At 47.6% G+C, this 18,420-nt stretch overlaps 6 protein-coding genes across 6 annotated transcripts; 4 read left to right on the forward strand and 2 right to left on the reverse strand.

Moving 5' to 3' along the window:
• Nucleotides 1-1,328: 1,328 nt before the first annotated feature.
• Nucleotides 1,329-2,366, forward strand: I303_106188 (uncharacterized protein; the record flags this gene model as incomplete). The annotated part of the gene is made up of 6 exons (XM_018409489.1): nucleotides 1,329-1,364; nucleotides 1,438-1,572; nucleotides 1,734-1,871; nucleotides 1,970-2,065; nucleotides 2,149-2,167; nucleotides 2,266-2,366. 6 exons carry the CDS (start codon nucleotides 1,329-1,331, stop codon nucleotides 2,364-2,366), a joined length of 525 nt encoding a protein of 174 aa, XP_018261762.1.
• Nucleotides 2,367-3,988: 1,622 nt separating this feature from the next.
• Nucleotides 3,989-5,072, forward strand: I303_106189 (uncharacterized protein; the record flags this gene model as incomplete). Its single annotated transcript, XM_018409490.1, has 6 exons — nucleotides 3,989-4,150; nucleotides 4,246-4,380; nucleotides 4,513-4,650; nucleotides 4,731-4,826; nucleotides 4,912-4,930; nucleotides 4,999-5,072. 6 exons carry the CDS (start codon nucleotides 3,989-3,991, stop codon nucleotides 5,070-5,072), a joined length of 624 nt encoding a protein of 207 aa, XP_018261763.1.
• A 404-nt stretch (nucleotides 5,073-5,476) lies between these two features.
• On the forward strand, nucleotides 5,477-8,404 carry I303_106190 (uncharacterized protein; the record flags this gene model as incomplete). The annotated part of the gene is made up of 12 exons (XM_065969326.1): nucleotides 5,477-5,609; nucleotides 5,699-5,969; nucleotides 6,024-6,152; nucleotides 6,215-7,183; nucleotides 7,272-7,342; nucleotides 7,410-7,448; nucleotides 7,524-7,584; nucleotides 7,649-7,691; nucleotides 7,755-7,822; nucleotides 7,934-7,953; nucleotides 8,034-8,126; nucleotides 8,247-8,404. 12 exons carry the CDS (start codon nucleotides 5,477-5,479, stop codon nucleotides 8,402-8,404), a joined length of 2,055 nt encoding a protein of 684 aa, XP_065825398.1.
• Nucleotides 8,405-8,706: 302 nt separating this feature from the next.
• Nucleotides 8,707-11,096, reverse strand: I303_106191 (aspartyl/glutamyl-tRNA(Asn/Gln) amidotransferase, B subunit; the record flags this gene model as incomplete). The annotated part of the gene is made up of 11 exons (XM_018409492.1): nucleotides 8,707-9,169; nucleotides 9,268-9,464; nucleotides 9,564-9,742; nucleotides 9,831-9,942; nucleotides 10,000-10,084; nucleotides 10,152-10,249; nucleotides 10,308-10,405; nucleotides 10,479-10,557; nucleotides 10,627-10,689; nucleotides 10,760-10,836; nucleotides 10,904-11,096. The coding sequence occupies 11 exons, from the start codon at nucleotides 11,094-11,096 to the stop codon at nucleotides 8,707-8,709; spliced, it is 1,644 nt and encodes a 547-aa protein (XP_018261765.1).
• Nucleotides 11,097-12,549: 1,453 nt separating this feature from the next.
• I303_106192 (uncharacterized protein) lies at nucleotides 12,550-14,091 on the forward strand (the record flags this gene model as incomplete). Its single annotated transcript, XM_018409493.1, has 4 exons — nucleotides 12,550-12,916; nucleotides 13,142-13,379; nucleotides 13,481-13,894; nucleotides 14,025-14,091. The coding sequence occupies 4 exons, from the start codon at nucleotides 12,550-12,552 to the stop codon at nucleotides 14,089-14,091; spliced, it is 1,086 nt and encodes a 361-aa protein (XP_018261766.1).
• A 680-nt stretch (nucleotides 14,092-14,771) lies between these two features.
• On the reverse strand, nucleotides 14,772-17,702 carry I303_106193 (uncharacterized protein; the record flags this gene model as incomplete). The annotated part of the gene is made up of 2 exons (XM_018409494.1): nucleotides 14,772-17,583; nucleotides 17,638-17,702. 2 exons carry the CDS (start codon nucleotides 17,700-17,702, stop codon nucleotides 14,772-14,774), a joined length of 2,877 nt encoding a protein of 958 aa, XP_018261767.1.
• Between the last annotated feature and the right edge of the window lie 718 nt (nucleotides 17,703-18,420).

Consider the following 18,420-nt stretch of genomic DNA (forward strand, 5'->3'; position numbering starts at 1 on the left):
ACACACAGTATCATCAAGGTAAGATTCCAAAATTGCAATTAGCTGACAAAGCGAACGAGCGATGATCTGATCTTTCTCCTGATTTGATCAGCTGACATACTACGGTAAAGTACTAAAACGACGACTTGTCACTGGGTAGAAGACTACAGTGACTCAAGACAACTTCGCATCGGTAGCGATAAGACCTCAACGACTTGAGTAGGTCGATCAGGTACGATCGATCTCATTACGCAAGGCACGATGTAAGATCCTTGGAACACAGGGACCATAGATCGAAAGCTCTCGGCAGGATGGTCTTGTGGATATCTTTGACGTATGCCTTCCATCTTATCTCGGACGTTTTGAGAGAATGGCTGATCATCCACTATCAGGTAGCGAGGAATATTCAAATATGATCACCCCATAGTTTAGCGCTGACCAATCGATCGACTCTGCTGCGACGCATCGCATCATCAGCACGAGCAAGATCACGATCATCTGTCTCTTTCCCCGAATAGGCCAGCGCAGGTGACTGACTCGTCATGGTCAACACTGATCGTCAACGATGATCATCAATCACCGTATACTAGCCAATCACCCTCCATATCATTCACTATCCATCATATGGTCAGTGCTGCTCAGTGACTTGTCGTAAGACGGTTCTCTGATGATCTCGCAGCCGCTTCAACACCTGGATGTGAGTGATGTTGATCGACGATCGTCCGTGCGAGGTTATTGATGCACGTATCTTATTTTTACCGTATTGACCGCGAACAACGCTAAAATTGTCTGTCTGACTATAGTAAAACTTCTCAAGGTGCGTACTCAGCGCACAGATTTTGAGAAGTAGACTAACCATTTCAAGAACAACGCTCGGACTCAAAGAAACTGCTAGAACATCGGGAATCGATAAGATTTGTGGGAGGAATGTTGATATATAACTTCAACCCTCTTCAAGGATACATCCTCTCCTCCTTTTGACATTCATTATACTCCGACCGCTGTCAGACTGGATTTCTATTGATTTATATTATATCATCATCATATAAGATAGATTATTCAATCAACTCTCAATTTATACTATCGATCAATCGCGATTTCTTCCTTGTCGCTCGGTCATCAGCATATCGAATAGACATTCTTCGCATCATAATCAGCAACATCCGAATAATAATCTCAAACCTATTGAAATCAAAGCTCACAGTCTTCTCCATCACCAATCAGATACGATGCTACCAACCATCAATCTACTACCTTTCATCATCGCTCTCTTCACTCTCCTGAATCTAAATCATGTTCGAGGCGATGATCTATTCATAGGGTGTGGCGATGAGCTCACTTTTATCGAGATGACATTTACGACTCCGTACAAAAGTGTATGCTATGTGAGTCGTCCTGAATGTGTATGGTGGATTCAAATCGGTCAGATCATTCAGGCTGATGCAAGGACTGTCACAGAAAATGTGTAAAGACCATTCATACACTTATTACACCCACAAGCAAGACCAGGGGATATGCGATTGTTACATCTATCCGCCACCCGCTGCAGAGTATATGCCTGGTGGTCCTGATGAATGTGAAGGTTTGCTACAGGTGAGTATGGCTCTTCTGCACGTACATCCACATCTACTGTATATCATACGTCCACCATCCTGATTTACTGGATGCATTCTCTCGCCACATACACTCTCACGAGCATTGTGACTTGAGTTATCAGTTTTGTAGCTGACTCAGGATTTATGTCTGGGCCACAGTACAACATCGTGAAAACCAATTGGCAATTCGAAAAATGTCTTTCACCGCCTGAAACAGAAATGATCGAGACCCCTTCAGACTCTTTCAAAGCATGTATGGACGGGTGTGGCGCTCACGAAGTCGCAATTGCACGACCTGTAAGGTAAATCCCGTCCGACCAATCAAACAGCTCTGGATGAGTCACGATGACGATGAATGATTGATGAATTCTATAATCGGTCATATAATACTGCAGACCAATATCTACCCTGGCCAGACCAACTGTATCTGCACTTCCAAGGATCAGCTAGATAACTTGATCGAATCAGAGTGTGGGTACGATCAGTATTACGTGAGTTTCTCACCGCAACGATCTGGTTGCCTTGGAGAGCTGACTTACGATTTGTGTCCGTGTATTCGTGTGAAATTGCGCAGGCATACACCCACACACCAAGTGAGTGAGATCTTTAAGGTCCTTATCAACGTGCTGCTGCGAACGTATCATCAAGAGGTTGACCATGAGCCTGACTTCGTATGGTACCCGTACTGCAGCGCCCGTACCATCTAGTAAAAGAGCAAGAAGGGCGTCGACGATAGCTCAAAGACAAGCTTTCCATCCTTCTACGCCATATCGAGCAAGAGCCAAACTGTAGCTCTGATATCACCTCTTCAAGCCAAAATCGAAATGTCGAGGGTCAGTCGACCCCCCGAATCTCCATTGTATCCTGCTACTCTCTTATCTGTTTTTTGCCACCAAACGTCATTTGCACATTTCAGTATGTTCAGCCTCCCATACCCAAAACAATGCTGACCCTGATCAGTTGACACTGCCCATTTCTCACCGGTTTATGGATACTTTTTGTCTTGAATCGGTACCAGCGGCGTATCAGGTTCATCTGTACTCGTAAAGATCAGGTAGATCAAAACCATGTAACCAACGAATAAAGCAACTTCATTATCATCAATTCAATCTATAAATGCACTATTCAGGGCCCATCCATCAGTGCAGTGAAGAAACATCATGAAGTAAGATACAAATCGTTTTCTGCAATTCGCCGATGTGATGTTGATGGTCGGGAGTCGGTGGTTGGTATCCGATCGGTCTTTTGACTGGAGACCGGAATAAACGGAAACTCGCAATACTCACACATCAGTGCAACGTGTTGATCAATGGATGGCTCAAATAAGCTCTTGACTTCGACGAGGGCATGAAGGGTGCAGATAGGGCGTGCGAAGAAGAAGCAGCAGAAGAAGAAGAAGAAGCTTCCTGCTGATCCCGGTTCATTCTTCTCTTCTGTTGCTTCTTAAGGGCGTTTTGCAGATCAAAATGCACAGTTTATGCATCGAGCTTCTCTTTTCTTTCCGAGGAATGACTGTCTGATGACGTAATGGTGGAATATCGCATGCATCGCCCTCTGGTTTTTCGCTAGAGCTGTGTTAGTAAAGCATGTTGTGATAGTGATTGACATGCAAATGGCATGTCCTGTACTATGTCAATTTTTTTCTCATGCCGATGAGACGACGCATCGTGCTGATAAGTAGCATAGCCCATCATCGGAATGGGGAGATAGGCGTGATGAAAGCGTAACGATGATGTTGATGGTGGTAGAGATAACGCAGATCTTTCCATTCCAAATGGTTTGAACACGCCTTCGCCTTCCGCCGAATCGCTCATTCTGAGAGGGAAGATCGACATCAAAGGATCGTCATTCCTCATTCCTCGTTACTTCCTTACAACGCCACATCGTTATTTCGGTTATGTTCGCTGGGTTTCAACACGACACCGCCTTCTTCGCTTCAGTACAGAATAATGAGTAATAATCAACGATCAGAAGACAGCTCGCCGATGATGATGATGATGATGATGATGATGATGAACGATCGGAAAGAAGCTTGACCTATCCAGCGCCTTGATTCTCACGACTTCACGACTTCTTCGTGTTGGATGCGCTTCCATGCGTCGTGGGGATGAAGGTGAGGCGGGAGTATCGCATCGCCTTCGGAGCGCTGTATCGATCTTCTTCGTTATCGCTTCTAGGTTCTTCGTTCCCTTCAACACGAAGATGGGAAGATCAGAAAAAGATATAAAAAGGTGATATATGTTGTTCCCTTCAACGTTATCATCCTGACCCACCAGACTTGGCCATTTATCCCTGATAGCCATCATTCAAACTCACTCAATTGACTCACCAAATCACCATACCTCGTACCGTCAATCACCTGTCTGAACTCCGACTTCTAGTCCACACCTGATTACAAAGTAGACTCATCCATCATGCTGGCCTCCTTCAGGTATAGCACCCTATTCCTCCTCGCTATCATGATCGTCTTGACCTGTGTCCGATCACATAATTTGTTCATCGGTTGCGGAGACGGATTGGGAGATATAGAATACACGGGTGAAACTGTTTCGTCCCCGAATAAAGATAATTGTTATGTGAGTATGAGTCCACCTGGGATCAAAGTCGATGGACCGTACGGTATACAGGAAGATCACTGATGCTGCGTTACGTTCTTGGGCGATCCCGGTAGAACGTCTGCACGGTCAAAAACTACAATTATTACACTTACAAAGCGCCCTCGAAACAATGTGTATGTTATCTCTATCCGCCCCCTGCTGCCGAATATATGCCTGGAGGACCTGGGTCTTGCGGTGGTAATATGCAGGTGAGTAAACAACCAAGTCATTCTTACACAAATGGCACTGCGTCGGTACTTCTCTCCTAGTGCTTTAGACATCGTCGTCCTTGCTATGACCAAGGAATCCGCTGACATGTTGTTGAATATTCCATATCTCAGTACAACTTGATCAAGTCCAGCTGGAGATTCTCGAAATGTTACGCTTCTCCACCCGATGGGCTGCTCGAAACTCCCACCGACTCCTTCAAGGCATGCATGGATAGTTGTAAGCCTAATGAAACTGCTCTGGCCAAACCTGTAAGCTAGTCTATTTCCATCCAACAACAGAAGGCAAAGTCAGATACTGAAGGGCGTTGTGTTCCACCGCATTCTGCTAGACCGAAATCTACCCAGGTCAGACTAACTGCATTTGTACCTCTAAAGCGAAATTGAATGGGCTGGGCGTAGTGCAGTGCGGATATCAAAGGTATTATGTGAGTTTGCCGAGCACTCATTCATCCATTCGAGGGTTAAAGCGAGATGAACGGAGTGCTGATTATCCGGACCGCATCCATGTAGGCTTATCAGCATCAACCCAGTCAGTATACGCACTGTTTCGATTCATAAGGTATCTATCCGAGCCGCGCTGATATGACGTGGCTGAAGATACTCGACGAGACTCAAGAGCCATCGCTATAGCTGGGAGACATGCTGAAGAGTCGGAATCAAACTCGAAATAAGCAGGAGCGTTGGAGAACAATGAATGAAATGGGTACCAATTATTGGATCAGGAACTACTTCAGTATAATCCGTCTGCGCTTCGTTCAATAGGTGGACAATGGTTTGATCATTATAATCTGGTAGCAGGATATGGATAATGGATGAGAATGATTGTTTAATTTACTCTGCGAAGAGATAGATGCAAACATGGACCCCTCCTTCCCCTCGTGTTTGGTTTGAGTGAGGGCGGAATCAAATTGGTGCTCAAGTGGTCGAGGACGCGACTGGTTTTACCATCCCGGAGGTCAGAGTAAACAATTAAATCAGCTGAAGTTCACATCCACTTGCGTCTTTGGCCTATGCTTATGCTTAGATGCCGCTATAGTGCTTGTTCTACATCCAGAGAGAAAAGAGGGCACACAAGATGATCAAGACTCCTTATAGCAGCAGGAGAAGAATTATTATCGATTCTCCAGATTCCGATGAAGGACTTGAAGAAGTCAACAGGGCATACCTCATGAGAACGACGACAGATAGTGTCTCTCCTCCTGTACCAGGTGAGTGATCACGCTAACCTCGATCCGATACGTCCTCCAGAGAATGAGAGAGAAAAGCGCTGATGCTATAGGTTTGTTTGCGATTGCAGGACCATCCGTACCACGAAAGCATTTTCCAAAGACGCCTTTGACGCCAAGTAGAAGAACCAACTTTGCGCCGACTCCTCTGAAGAAGCTCGATTTCTCAAGTAGTATAGTCAAGACGCCGGGGCGAAAGCTGCAAGGTCTGCGGCTGCTCAAGAGCAGTACAGAAGATCGACGTGACCAGTCTAGTCCGCCCGCAGATTTGTTTGAACACTGCGAGACCGGTGGACACCAGGACGAAAGGGGAGCTATATCGGATGGACTCCTTATGGAGTTGTGAGTGGTTCGACCAACGCCGATGCCGCCGCCTCGCTGATCGATCATTCCTAGAGGTGGTCTGCGTCTCGAAGACGAGCACAACGCCGATTTCATCGGGGACAGCAAGGAGGCAAATATCGTGAATGACATCGATGATGATATAGACGAAGACGAAGAGGACGTAGATGGTATATTGCAGTTGTGAGCTCGATTCCTTGCCTTCCTCTCTAAGTAAGACTGTGTCCAACAATGATGTATGAAAGCTCTCCAGCCTCAGCACACTCATTGGACCAGCATAATTCCACTTGTATTAGGACAAGCCACTCCCCCATCATCGCCGTTGACATGCCGACGCCCATCGAGGTGTTATCCGATTCTGACGGATCAGTAATTTGGAATCCCACCCCAAGGCGTACTCCGGGGAAACGGATCGTCCTCTCAGACTCGGAGCCAGACTCAGAACCAGAGGCACATCCGCCTACGAGTCCATCATCTCCTTCTATCACACGAAAACATGTAGCTCGAGAACCATCTGCATCGCCATCGGACCAACATGTCAGACCGCAAGGCAAGCCCAAGCGTAAACCTGCTGTCCTTCGCTTCATAGAGGATCAAGCACTGGACCTTGAGGAGGATGAAATGTACGACGAAGAAGACGATACGCTGGGCTCACTGAGGGATTTTATCGTGGATGATGAATATGACTCGGAAGAGGAAGAGGAAGAAGATGACGAAGATGAAGATGAAGATGGATCTCTCTGTTCTAGCGAGGAAGATGATGATGACTCAGGAAGAGGCGAGAGAAGCGGGGGAGAAGAGAGCGACGGTATAGAGATATTGAGTACGCCTCCATTGAACATCAAGACCAAGAAGCCTAATAGGACGGAATCATATAAGGATGAAGGAATACTGCATTACTCGCCTCCAAAGAGGATACATATATTGGACTTACAGCTACCTGATCTCGACCAACTCGTGATCGCCTCATCCGATTCAGATTCCGACTCGGGGCCTGTGCACCCAATGAACACTGGCACAGGAAGAGACAAGTCGCAGAAGAAGGCATTTACGAATAAAGGATGGGCGGAAGAAAGGGAACGTATAGCCAATGCTATCTTCATGGATCTAGATCACAAGGTATTCGAGAAGAAGCTTGGGGCAGAAGGCGTGGGAGCAAAGGTTATCTGGAATAAGAGGCTATTGACTACCGCCGGTGTAGCAAGGTCTAAACGGTATGTCGTCCCTCTTGCAGAAGACAAATAATTGTACGCACCTTTCTGATGTAGAGAGTTGCTAATGCGCTGGGTGTGTAAAATGAAGAGTGACGAAGAATGGGGAGAGTACAAAAGAGCATTGGATCGAATTGAGTGAGAAGGTGTTGACCGGCGAGAGTGAGTCCGAACACATGATCTATACATGGTTTGCTGCTGATTGAGGTCTTCTTTTGCGGTGGATCAGAACAAATCATAAATACAGTCGCTCATGAAATGTGTCATTGTAAGTCCACTCCCCCCTCACGTGAATGTGCATTAGCGAGCAGGTAGAAGGCACAAACTGACAACCAAAATTCAGTGGCCACCTGGATAATCAGTAACGAGTATCGTAATCCGCACGGAAGGGTATTCAAGTCTTGGTGAGCTTTGCTATGTATCGCTACTCGTCAAGACCGCTATCAGCTAATTATAGGCCTTCTGTAGGGGGAGAAAAGTGATGCGAGTCAGAAAAGACATCGAAGTTACCGTAAGTCGTTACTTACAGACTGTTACGCAGCATCGCTCGAGCTGATTGATGGGCGCAACACAGACCACTCACGCATACACGATTGAATACAAATACCAATGGAGATGTTCGACCGACTATTGCGGCAAAGTGTGAGTCTGCTTCACCATTCCTGGTATCTGGCTGTGTGTCGGAGGAAAGATCTTGGAAGTGAAAATTATTCCATACTCGTGCTAATTGCCTCCTCCTTGCGTGTTATAAAGGTACAAACGGCATTCGAAGTGTGAGTTGAGCTGACTGAGTTAAAATCCCTCCTAAAAAGTTGCCTTGCGCTTTATTGATATCATCTCGCATTTTCAATAGCTATCGATACCACCAAACATGCCTGTGGATCATGTAAAGGCAAACTTGTACCTCTTTTTGAAACCAAGCAGAAGGCTTCCTCTGCTTTTCAACGTACGTAACGAGTCTCATTTCGATTATCTACATCTGGACGACTACCTCCTCTACTCTCATTCCGTTTCATTCGATCTTAGCTGATCCCATTGTAAACACGCCTCGAACTGATGATATCAGTATACTTGAAAAGCAACATGAAACACGCCAAAAACGCTATGCCAGGAACGTCTCATGGGGAGGTCATGCGAGCACTGTCGAAGCGGTGGAATGAATCCGGTGAACGTGGGGATCATGAGGTATTCTGGAAAAGTGCTGCTTTAGCAGCGAGAGCATAAGAGAGTGTCCCGCGACCTGGTACTAAGCGGATCCTGCTTTGTCAATTGGGTATATCGGAATGGACACTGGAAACACTGTGGATGATGTAAACATAAGTCTTATTGTACAGTCGCATTCGCATCAACCTGTATTCGTTTTATTCTGTACATCGCCTACATGCATGTGGTGACGCAGACGTCCAATTTTGACCACAATGAGCCTCAAGAATGTCAAAATTCACATCACTCACACCCTTGTATACAGTATACGACTTGCCAGTACGCCACTCCTGCATGCGCATGATCGATGACCCGATTTCCATTTATTGTTTCAGTAGATCCACCAACTCCTCTTTGACCCTCTGCGCATTCGCTCGACCTTTACTAAGCTTCATCGCTTCGCCCACTAAGCGCATTAATACTTTCTCGTTCCCCTTCTTATAGTCATTGACAGATTTCGGTTGATTCTGTATTGCCTGTTGACATAGATCTTCCAAGTCGCCCGCCGTGGAAGACGAAGAGGAACTATCACTGACTTCGATGTCGAGATCTCGCAAAATCTGATCAAGTGGGATAGATTGTGCTTGATTATCCGGCTTAACGTCAGGGTTGGAGCCAGAATGGTTGATTAGGTATTTTACGATTTGTTTCCCATTAGTTCCAGTGATCTTCCCCTCTTCGATCATGATTATCATCTCGCGCAGTGTTCCGGCAGAGATCAAAGTCGATGACCATTTCGCAATCGACTTGCCCTTGCCTATCTGACCAAGGACTTCATGCACGATCCTGCAAAAATCCAGGTTGGACGATCAGTGCACTGCTACTGATCTCCATTGTTCAAGCAAGTAGTCTGATATAGTGGAAGGAAAGAAAGGGTCGCTCACCAATTCATAGCTTTCTTAGCTATCTTACTATCATTCCCCACGACTTCTTCGTAATACCTAATTCCCTCGAAGTGGTACTCGTCCAACCCAATCAACGTCTCCACATCCCGCTTCTGTAGGTTATATGCGGCTGTCAAGCGCTCGACGACTTGCCATGGCATCTCGGGTAATTCAGCTTTCAGCTTCTCCAGGTATGCCTGATAAGGTTCTTTGATCAGTACTTATGTATGTCTCCGTCAATTGAACCTGGGCGCGACAGCAGATTGTAACGGAAAGAAGAGAATATTGTCGCTTACGGGATCAATGGCGATGGCGGGTAAATTCGAATCGGGCATATACCTATAATCCATCGCTTCCTCTTTCGACCGCAACGAAAAAGTCTCCAGGGTCAATTCGTTCAGACCCCTTGTCTCTTGTTGGAGTGGGATAGAGGGTGTCGTGAGGTAATGAGAGATATGTCGACGCCGTTCGGATTCTGCGTGGCCAGGCCGGGAGACCAACAAATTGACGTCAACTGAGATATCGTATGCAGGTGGATAGGCGATGGTACTGATCGGACTCACCAATCGCAGCTTGCAAGAATCGTACGGAATTGATGTTTTTGATTTCGCATCGTGTGCCGAATGGCATGCCATGGCGATGAACAGAGACGTTGACGTCGACTCGTAAATTGCCCTGTCGTCATGCGAGGCTGATCAATCTGCATCAAAGGAATTAAAGATTTGGACTCACTTTCTCCATATCTCCATCACCTGATCCCAGTCGCCGTAATAGGCCTTGCAATTTCCGGACAAACGCTCCAGCTTCTTCCGCCGAACTACGTATTGAGGATCTATTAGTAACTAACCACATCCCACTTGGACGTAGACTCCATGCAACCTCACCGCATATCGGGCTTGGTGACTATCTCCATCAGGCCAGTCCCAGCCCTATTCAGATCAACAAGCACATTGTCCCCGACAGTCTGGCTTTTCGCCGTGTCCTGTCGACCACGTGCTTAGCTAGATAAGCATGCTTTTGGAAGGAGAAACCCTACTCACCTGTTCTATTTGAAGTTGATGAATGCCTACGTCGAACGTCCTTTGGGCCTTGTTCTCTCCTTGGGTGATGCGCAATTTCCCATCCCTTGCCAAAGGATCTAATCGAATGATCATACACATCAGCTTCATCCGAGCAGGCTGCGTCGGAGATGGAAAAAGTGGATAACTAACTATAGTGCTGAGTGATTTGATATGAAGCAGGAATGTCGTGATAGAAGTAATGTTTCCTATCGAAGGTCGAGCGTGTGTTCTACGGAGAATGTCAGCTATAAGGCAGCCCAGTCTTGGTCCTGAAAAGCCACGAAGAAAGCTTGCTCACAATCTTGCAGCCCAATGCTAGGGCTGTGATCAATGACAATCTGACGGCCTGCAGATCGAGAAACTAGTGTCACAAGACCTACATGAGCTTGCATATTGCACCGCCAATGACACCAAAGTCCAGGATAGCTTACGGGCAAGGTTCCAGGGAATGCAGCATCATGCAGATCGACGTTTGTGTTTGGTGTCTCGCCATATGAAGTGGAAGCAGCTGGTGTCGAAGCGACAAATAGCGTTAGCTTGAGCGGTGACGGATACGTTTGGAGGTAGTGACCCACGAGAGAAAAGCTTTCTGCCTGTTTTCAGTTGAGCATGAATCTCCAATCCGATGACTGTCTCCCATTCTTCTTCGCATTTGGCTGCTTTCACCTTAGTCGCATATCGCCTCGAACTCTGCCGGCAAGGGTGACGAGTAGAGGCGATTGACCCGATGATAGGTCTACCGAGACCCCATCGAGATAGTATGATCATCTATACGCATGTGAGGTGGGCCATCTGGTCTTCTATCGTACAATTATGCACTATATCCGTTATGATTTTCTGATGTTCTTGCGGTAGCATCCAGCCGAAGTAAGCCCAAGAAAACAACTCGTAGCACGTGGTAACTCGATAGAAAAGCAATAGCACACGTCACGACTTTTCAGCTGCTGGTGGAGGCGACGTGTCCGGTTGTTTCAGGTGAGAGTTTTACCGACAACTAACAAACATCACAACCGGTTGTCCGAGCACAACCGACACACTAAAAATCGGCAACCTCTTTTACCTACACACCTGTTATCTCGACGGTTATACCTCGACCATATCCCATCTTTACATAATTTCATTGACAAGGTCAGCTGGACATGATTGCCATGGCAGGCATATGGGGTTGCATGTCACCCACAAATGCGTGACAGCTATATGATAACCGATAATTGATCGAGGGAGTTCATGTTAATACAAATCGGATAGCCAAGGAAAGTGCCGCATTTTGAACGGAGAAGATCAGATGCCGTAATTGTGCTTGGACTTTTAGCCTTCTTTCCTGCTTTGATCCAATTTGATCCGAGGGAAAAGATCGGACTAAGTTTCAAACTCCCTGAATCACCAATCCCAAAATCAGATTGTCAGCCCTGCATAAATTCCTTCTGCTGCTTTGAGCGGCTGCATGCAACAGCGACTGGCTTGAGCATGAAGTCCTTCGGCGAGCTGCGATGCGATGCGACCCGTTTAACGGATTTGGCTTTTATCCCTATCCGCTGTGCGCTAGCTCGACGCATCAGGCGGAGCAACTCTAAAGGCCATACCGACAGGATCGAAAGGGTATAGCTTGGGGAAGAAGAGGGTCAAGCCATGGTGCTTGCTTCGACCTTTCCGGAAACCCATAAGCGGTTCCACTATCATCGCATCCTGGCGTTTTTCCTGGTCGTCCAGATCGGAAGACCGGGATGTGTTATCCACAAGTCAACAGGTCAGATGATATAAGCAAGCACAAGTAAGAAACCGATTTCAATTTCGAATTTCTTCTTCGTTGATCTTCTTCATAGCCGTTCAGCACAGTCAGAACAACGTAAACGATCGTGACTCTGCCTAATTTTGTCGCCCTTGTAAATCCGTTACCAAGGAACAGAGTAGTAATCTAGTATCTTCTACGATAACCGAGTATTACCAAATAGATAATCTTACGGTTATAATTAACCATATACGTATATCCACCACTAGACATTTTGCCCCACCGTGAATTCACACCACCATGTCTTTACCAAGATCAACCGGTTCAATCATCCGTTCACTTCCGAAACGATCGTCTATATATACTACCACCACCACTACTTCTCATCGTCTCTTACCTCCAACTTCTACAACAACATCTACGAGAACAAAACAAGCTATCACTACCTCATTACTACTCAATCGACGAAATCTCAGTACAACATCCAGAACCATGTCGACATTACAAGGCTTCCAAATCCCCCAGACCCAGACCGCAGCTATTGTCCCGGCTGTAGGTGCCGACCTTGAGATCCGATCTCAACATCCGGTCAAACAAGCCAAGGACCTCGCACCTGGAGAATGCCTCGTACATATCTCTCACACCGGTGTATGCCATACCGACTTGCACGCCAAGTCGGGTGACTGGCCTGTCCCACCGATGAACCCCTTGATTGGTGGTCATGAAGGTGTAGGACACATCGTCGCGATCGGAGAGAATACTCAAAACTCCCCCGTCAAGCTGGGCGACCGAGTGGGTATCAAGTGGATGGCGGATTCTTGTCTTAACTGTGAATTCTGCAGAAGGGGTTTCGAGATGAGTAAGTTGTGCTTCCCTTCCTTCCATCCACCCATCAATCTTTCCGTTCTAGCATCACATACCTCGGGTGATGTCTCATCATCTCTACACCCAATTAAGCATACGTCTTAATGTCTCACTCCATCGTCTTTTCTTTCTCACGCTTCCCACGCTATGTACACCTTCACTTCGGAGTATTTTCCTATCCATGTTCTTCAGCTGACGTAATATCCCCTGAAATTCGCAGACTGCCCTAACGTCAAATTATCCGGATACACCGTCGACGGAACTTTCTCGGAATACGTCGTTTCATACACCAACCACGTCACTCGTATCCCCGACGTCCTTGACTCTGCCGGTGCCGCCTCGATCCTCTGTGCAGGTGTGACCACCTACAAGGGTCTCAAGGTCTCCAACACCAAGGTCGGAGACTGGGTTGCCCTTCCCGGTGCTGGTGGTGGTCTAGGTCACTTGGCCGTTCAATAGTGAGTTGAGTCGCAAGTCACTTGATTACATGACCCCTTTTCATCCTAACTAACCTCATCATCACTGCCCTGTATGATGCTGATCCCCTGTTGTCACACAGTGCCAAAGCCGCCGGTCTCAAAGTCGTAGCTATCGACACGGGCGCAGCCAAGGAAAAGATGGTCCGTGCGCTCGGAGCGGACGCATGGGTAGATTTCAAAGAGACCAAGGACCTCGTAGCGGATGTCAAGAAGGCCACTGACGGTCTCGGACCCCACGCCGCCCTGGTGACTGCCTCGCACAAGTCGGGATACACCCAGGCGATCCAGTACTTGAGAGAAGGAGGAACATTGGTCTGTGTCGGTATGCCAGATGCCGAGATGGGAGCCAACCCCTTCTGGACCGTCTTCAAGTCTATCCGAATCCAAGGGTCGTACGTCGGAACGAGACAGGATGCTGTTGAGGCGCTCGATATTGCCGCGGCTGGTAAAGTCAAGGTTATCTTTGAGCAGAAAGAACTTAAGGATCTCAAAGAGTGAGTCGGGTTAACCAACCCCAGCCCACCTTTATTCCTCTCGAATTCATCCTTGAAGCATGGTTCACTCAATGCATATGCTTCATCCTGTATCCAAGTGCTAATGCTATTGACTTCCTCCACCTCACAGCGTGTACGAAGACCTCGAAGCTGGAAAGATCGCCGGTCGAATCGTGTTGGAAGTATCCAAGCAATAGAGTCAGAAAAAGCAAGTAGCAAGAAGCAAAACAAAAAGGGTGTAGCAGTAGTCGTTGACGATGTTGTAGATAGTACAGTACAAGTAGTCCAGGATCCGGTTGTTTGGGCGTTGGGTTTGAATCCAGCAGAAAATCGAAAATCATTATGAGAAAAAGACTTGAATAGCTAAAAGAAGTCATGGTCATATGCATATTTGATGATGTTGAATGACGTCCGTCTCCTTGAGTGTCTATCGGGCCAATCGGGCTAATTGCAAGGGCTTCAACACGTTCAATCCGGCAATGAGTTGTCGCCTTGCAAAGCGATTGAGGTTGGTCTTCGTAGTCGTGCACCCGTTCCCCGATCAATGTGCAGCACGAAGAGCATCGCTGATGGACCCCAAGTGCAACGGTAATCGGTTCGTATTCGTATAAGCCGTTGAGGCTGTTGCATCCCCTTATTCCTTACTTGACTATATGGTATCTACTGTATATGTAATAATGACTATGCTAGAGAGAGTAGATGGTACAAAGAGCGAGAAAGACAGAAAGATGCAATGAAATGATGATTGTTGAAATTCCCAAAGAAAATGAAATTGACTTGTCAGACATGAAGAAAATGGGGTATGTTGTTGAACGTACGATGTGTGAAGGTCGTAATCACAGCCAGACAGAGGGGATGATCAGTCTATTCAGTCAATCTAGAACAATCCCTCGATATCACCAGTTTCCGGGTTAAGGTCGATATCGTAGAATCCAGGTCGGGTAGTCAGACCAGGCATGGTCGACATGTCTCCTACTAACGGGTAAACGAACGATGCTCCAGCAGATAAGCGCACATTCCTTATCGGCAGAGTGAAACCTGTGGGTACACCTTTCTTGGATGGGTCGTCCGAGAGCGAAAGCGCAGTCTTGGCCATACAAATGGGTAATCCACCGTAACCCTGTTTCTCATATCTTGCGACTTCTTCCTCTGCCTCAGCAGAAAGCTGGATACCGTCCGCACCGTACATCTCCTTGGCGATGATCTCGATCTTGTTCTTCAGGGGTTGATTCAGGTCGTACAAGAATTGGAATTTAGAGGGTTCAGCACAAGCGTCAATGACGGCTTTAGCTAATTCCACAGCACCTTCTCCACCCTTAGCCCAGTGGTTAGCGGGCACAGCGTAGTCCGCTCCGACACCAAGAGCGAATTTCTGGACGAGCTCCATCTCGGCGGGAGTATCGTTGGTGAATTGGTTGATGGCTACAACGACCTTCAAGCCGAACTTCTTGGCGTTCTCAATGTGTTTACCCAAGTTAGCACAACCCTTTTCTAACAATTCGAGGTTTTCTTGAGTGTACACAGCGTCAAGGGGTTTACCGGGTGTCACTGCGGGACCACCTCCGTGCATCTTCAACGCTCTGATGGTAGCGACGAGGACGACGGCGTTGGGCTTCAAGCCGGAAACTCGGGTCTTGATGTTACAGAATTTCTCCATACCGATATCGGCACCGAAACCGGCTTCAGTGATCACATAACCGTTTCGGCTCTCGTCATCACCTTGTTCGATACCAGCAAGCTTGAGGGCGATTCGATCGGCGATGATAGACGAGTTACCGTGAGCGATGTTGGCGAACGGACCGGCGTGAACAAAGACAGGGGTACCTTCGAGCGTTTGCATGATGGTGGGTTTGATGGCATCCTTCATGAGCACAGCCATGGCTCCGGCACAACCGATATCTTCGGCGGTGATGGGTTCTCCGGATTTGCTTGAAGCGACGACCATTCGACCAAGTCGAGCTCGCATATCGGCAAGATCCTTGGACAAGGCCAAAACGGCCATACATTCGGATGCTACTGCGATATCAAAGGCAGTCTTCCTCTCGTGACCTTTCTCAGTAGGTGCTTGGCCGACAGTGATTTGTCGGAGGTATCGATCGTTGGTGTCGAGAACTCGGTTCCAAGTGAGCGTGGAAGGGTCAATGTCGAGTCGAGCGAATCGAGCAGCTTCCTCCTCGGTCAACTCGTTGGGATCGGTCTTGTTGACACCTTGTTTGTGGAGTCGAGCAAGCATAGGTTTCGAGAAGGTTCTCACACCCTTCTTGGGTGGGCACAATCGGTTGAACAGGCCTTTGTCGGTTTGAGTGGCTTCGTGGAACATCCTGGCATCGATGGCAGCAGCGAGCAAGTTGTTGGCGGCTGTGACGGCGTGGATATCACCGGTCAAGTGCAAGTTGAACTCGGTCATAGGGATGACTTGGGAGTAACCACCACCGGCAGCACCACCTTTGACACCGAAAGTAGGACCTTGCGAAGGCTGTCTAACACAGGCGATGGCGGTCTTTTGCAAGTGGGCACCGAGAGCTTGAGCGAGACCGATGGTGGTAGTGGATTTACCTTCACCGAGGGGAGTAGGGGTAATACCAGCGACAACGATGTATTTACCGTCCAATCTATCCTTCAATCGGTCAAGAACACTGAGTTCGATCTTGGCTTTGTACCGACCGTAAGATTCGACTTCATCGGGGTGGACACCGATCTCTTCGGCGATAGTAGCGACGGGCTTAGGGGTTTGAGCAACAGCAATTTCGATGTCCGATGGGACTTTCTCCTTGATCTCGAGGTGCAGAGGAGTGAGCTTCTTAGCTCTTCGGGATTCCCAGGCCTTCTTGGCGGCTTCGAAGGTGTTGTTCATGAGCATGGCTACGGTCATGGGTCCGACACCTCCTGGCACGGGAGTGATGTAAGAAGCGACTTTCGAGGCGGACTCGAAGTGCACATCACCGACCAATCGTTGACCGGACTTCTTTGTAGAATCAGGGATGTAGTTGGTACCGACGTCAATCACGATAGCACCGGGTTTGAGCCAGTCACCCTTGACGAACTCAGCTTGGCCAATGGCAGCGACTACGACATCGGCGGTTTTGACGATCTGTTCGAGGTTCTTGGTTCGCGAGTGGCATTGGGTGACAGTAGCGTCCTTCTTTCGCAGTAACGCGCAGACAGGGGTACCGACGATGTCTGATCGACCGAGGACGACAACGTTGGATCCTTTCAAGTCGAAGCCGGTGGACTCAATCAATTTGATCGATCCGGCGGGAGTGCAGGGGACGAAATGAGGGTGACCGATTCGTGAAGACAAGAGACCGATGTTCTCAGGGTGGAATCCGTCAACGTCCTTGCTAACATCCACCGAGTCTACGACGGCCTTCTCCTCGGCTTTACCAGCGCCTTCCAACGGGAGTTGAACGAGTATACCAGATACCTTTTCGTCGGAGTTGGCCTTTGTGACGGCTTCTAAGACTTTCTTGACACCAGTTCCAGCAATAGCACCTGATTCGGCATCGGACGGAATTTGGATGTGCTCGACGGTCATACCGCTCTCCTCGGCGGCCTTGAGCTTCATTCGAATGTAAGTGGAGGAAGCGGGGCTCGATCCGAGCTGGAAGATGACGAGATGTGGAGCATGGAAGGTAGGGTTGGTAGATTGGAGTTGGGTGATTTTGTCGGAGATGTCTTGTCGAACTTGCCTGCGAAAGCGATATTAGCTGTGTTGTAAAGGCATGAAGAGATTTTGTGCTCACTTGGCAATAGCATTTCCGTCAATGATCTTGGCCTTTCCGGCTTCACCCATTTCTACGTCAGACATCTTTGATCTTTCTAATCTAGCTGATAAAGAGAGACTTCGGGTGGGAGTGTAAATGGAAGAGGGCAGACGCGAAGGAGAGACTTTTTGACTTTGTGTCAATAAAGAAAGTCTACCAATTGATGATGGTCTTGTGGTGAAGGAAGAAGGTCTTGATCTGAGTTGACCGAATGACCGTGCGATTCTCATCAGGTTAACGTGTAAAGTCAAGCACGAGGCTTTTTTTGGGAGAGATGGACAAAAAAAGGAAGAAGGGGAAGTTGAAAAATAAAATTGCTATCTATCTATGTACACACGTACACACAGACAGGGCTAGGGTAGTGAGGACCGGTATCCAGAGGTCAGAGGTCAGAGCAGGGCTATTGGCTAGCTGTTCGGCGCTATCAAGTGTCCGTGGTAATTAAGCTAAGGTGGTTATCGTGATATCGTGATTGTGTACAGTGGAAAAGGAGGCTATTCATTTTCCAATTTTTATCAATGAGGATGTCTTGATTTTCCAATTTTGTGTAGAGGGATTGAGGGAAAAGTTTCGTCGGTGAAGCGGGGATCGCCGCTATCAATGGTTTCGGGTTGATTGATATGCCTTTTCTGCCTTTTCAGGCAATTTTAGCCGCTTGTGCGTTTAGGTATGTATTCAGGTACGATCAATCGTTGGAAAAAGTTGTTGGAAAACATATTTGTTGGAAAAGAACCACTCAAGCCACATTTTGACGAGACTACT

Source organism: Kwoniella dejecticola, chromosome 7, assembly GCF_000512565.2.
Source record: "Kwoniella dejecticola CBS 10117 chromosome 7, complete sequence".
NCBI classification, from domain to species: domain Eukaryota; kingdom Fungi; phylum Basidiomycota; class Tremellomycetes; order Tremellales; family Cryptococcaceae; genus Kwoniella; species Kwoniella dejecticola.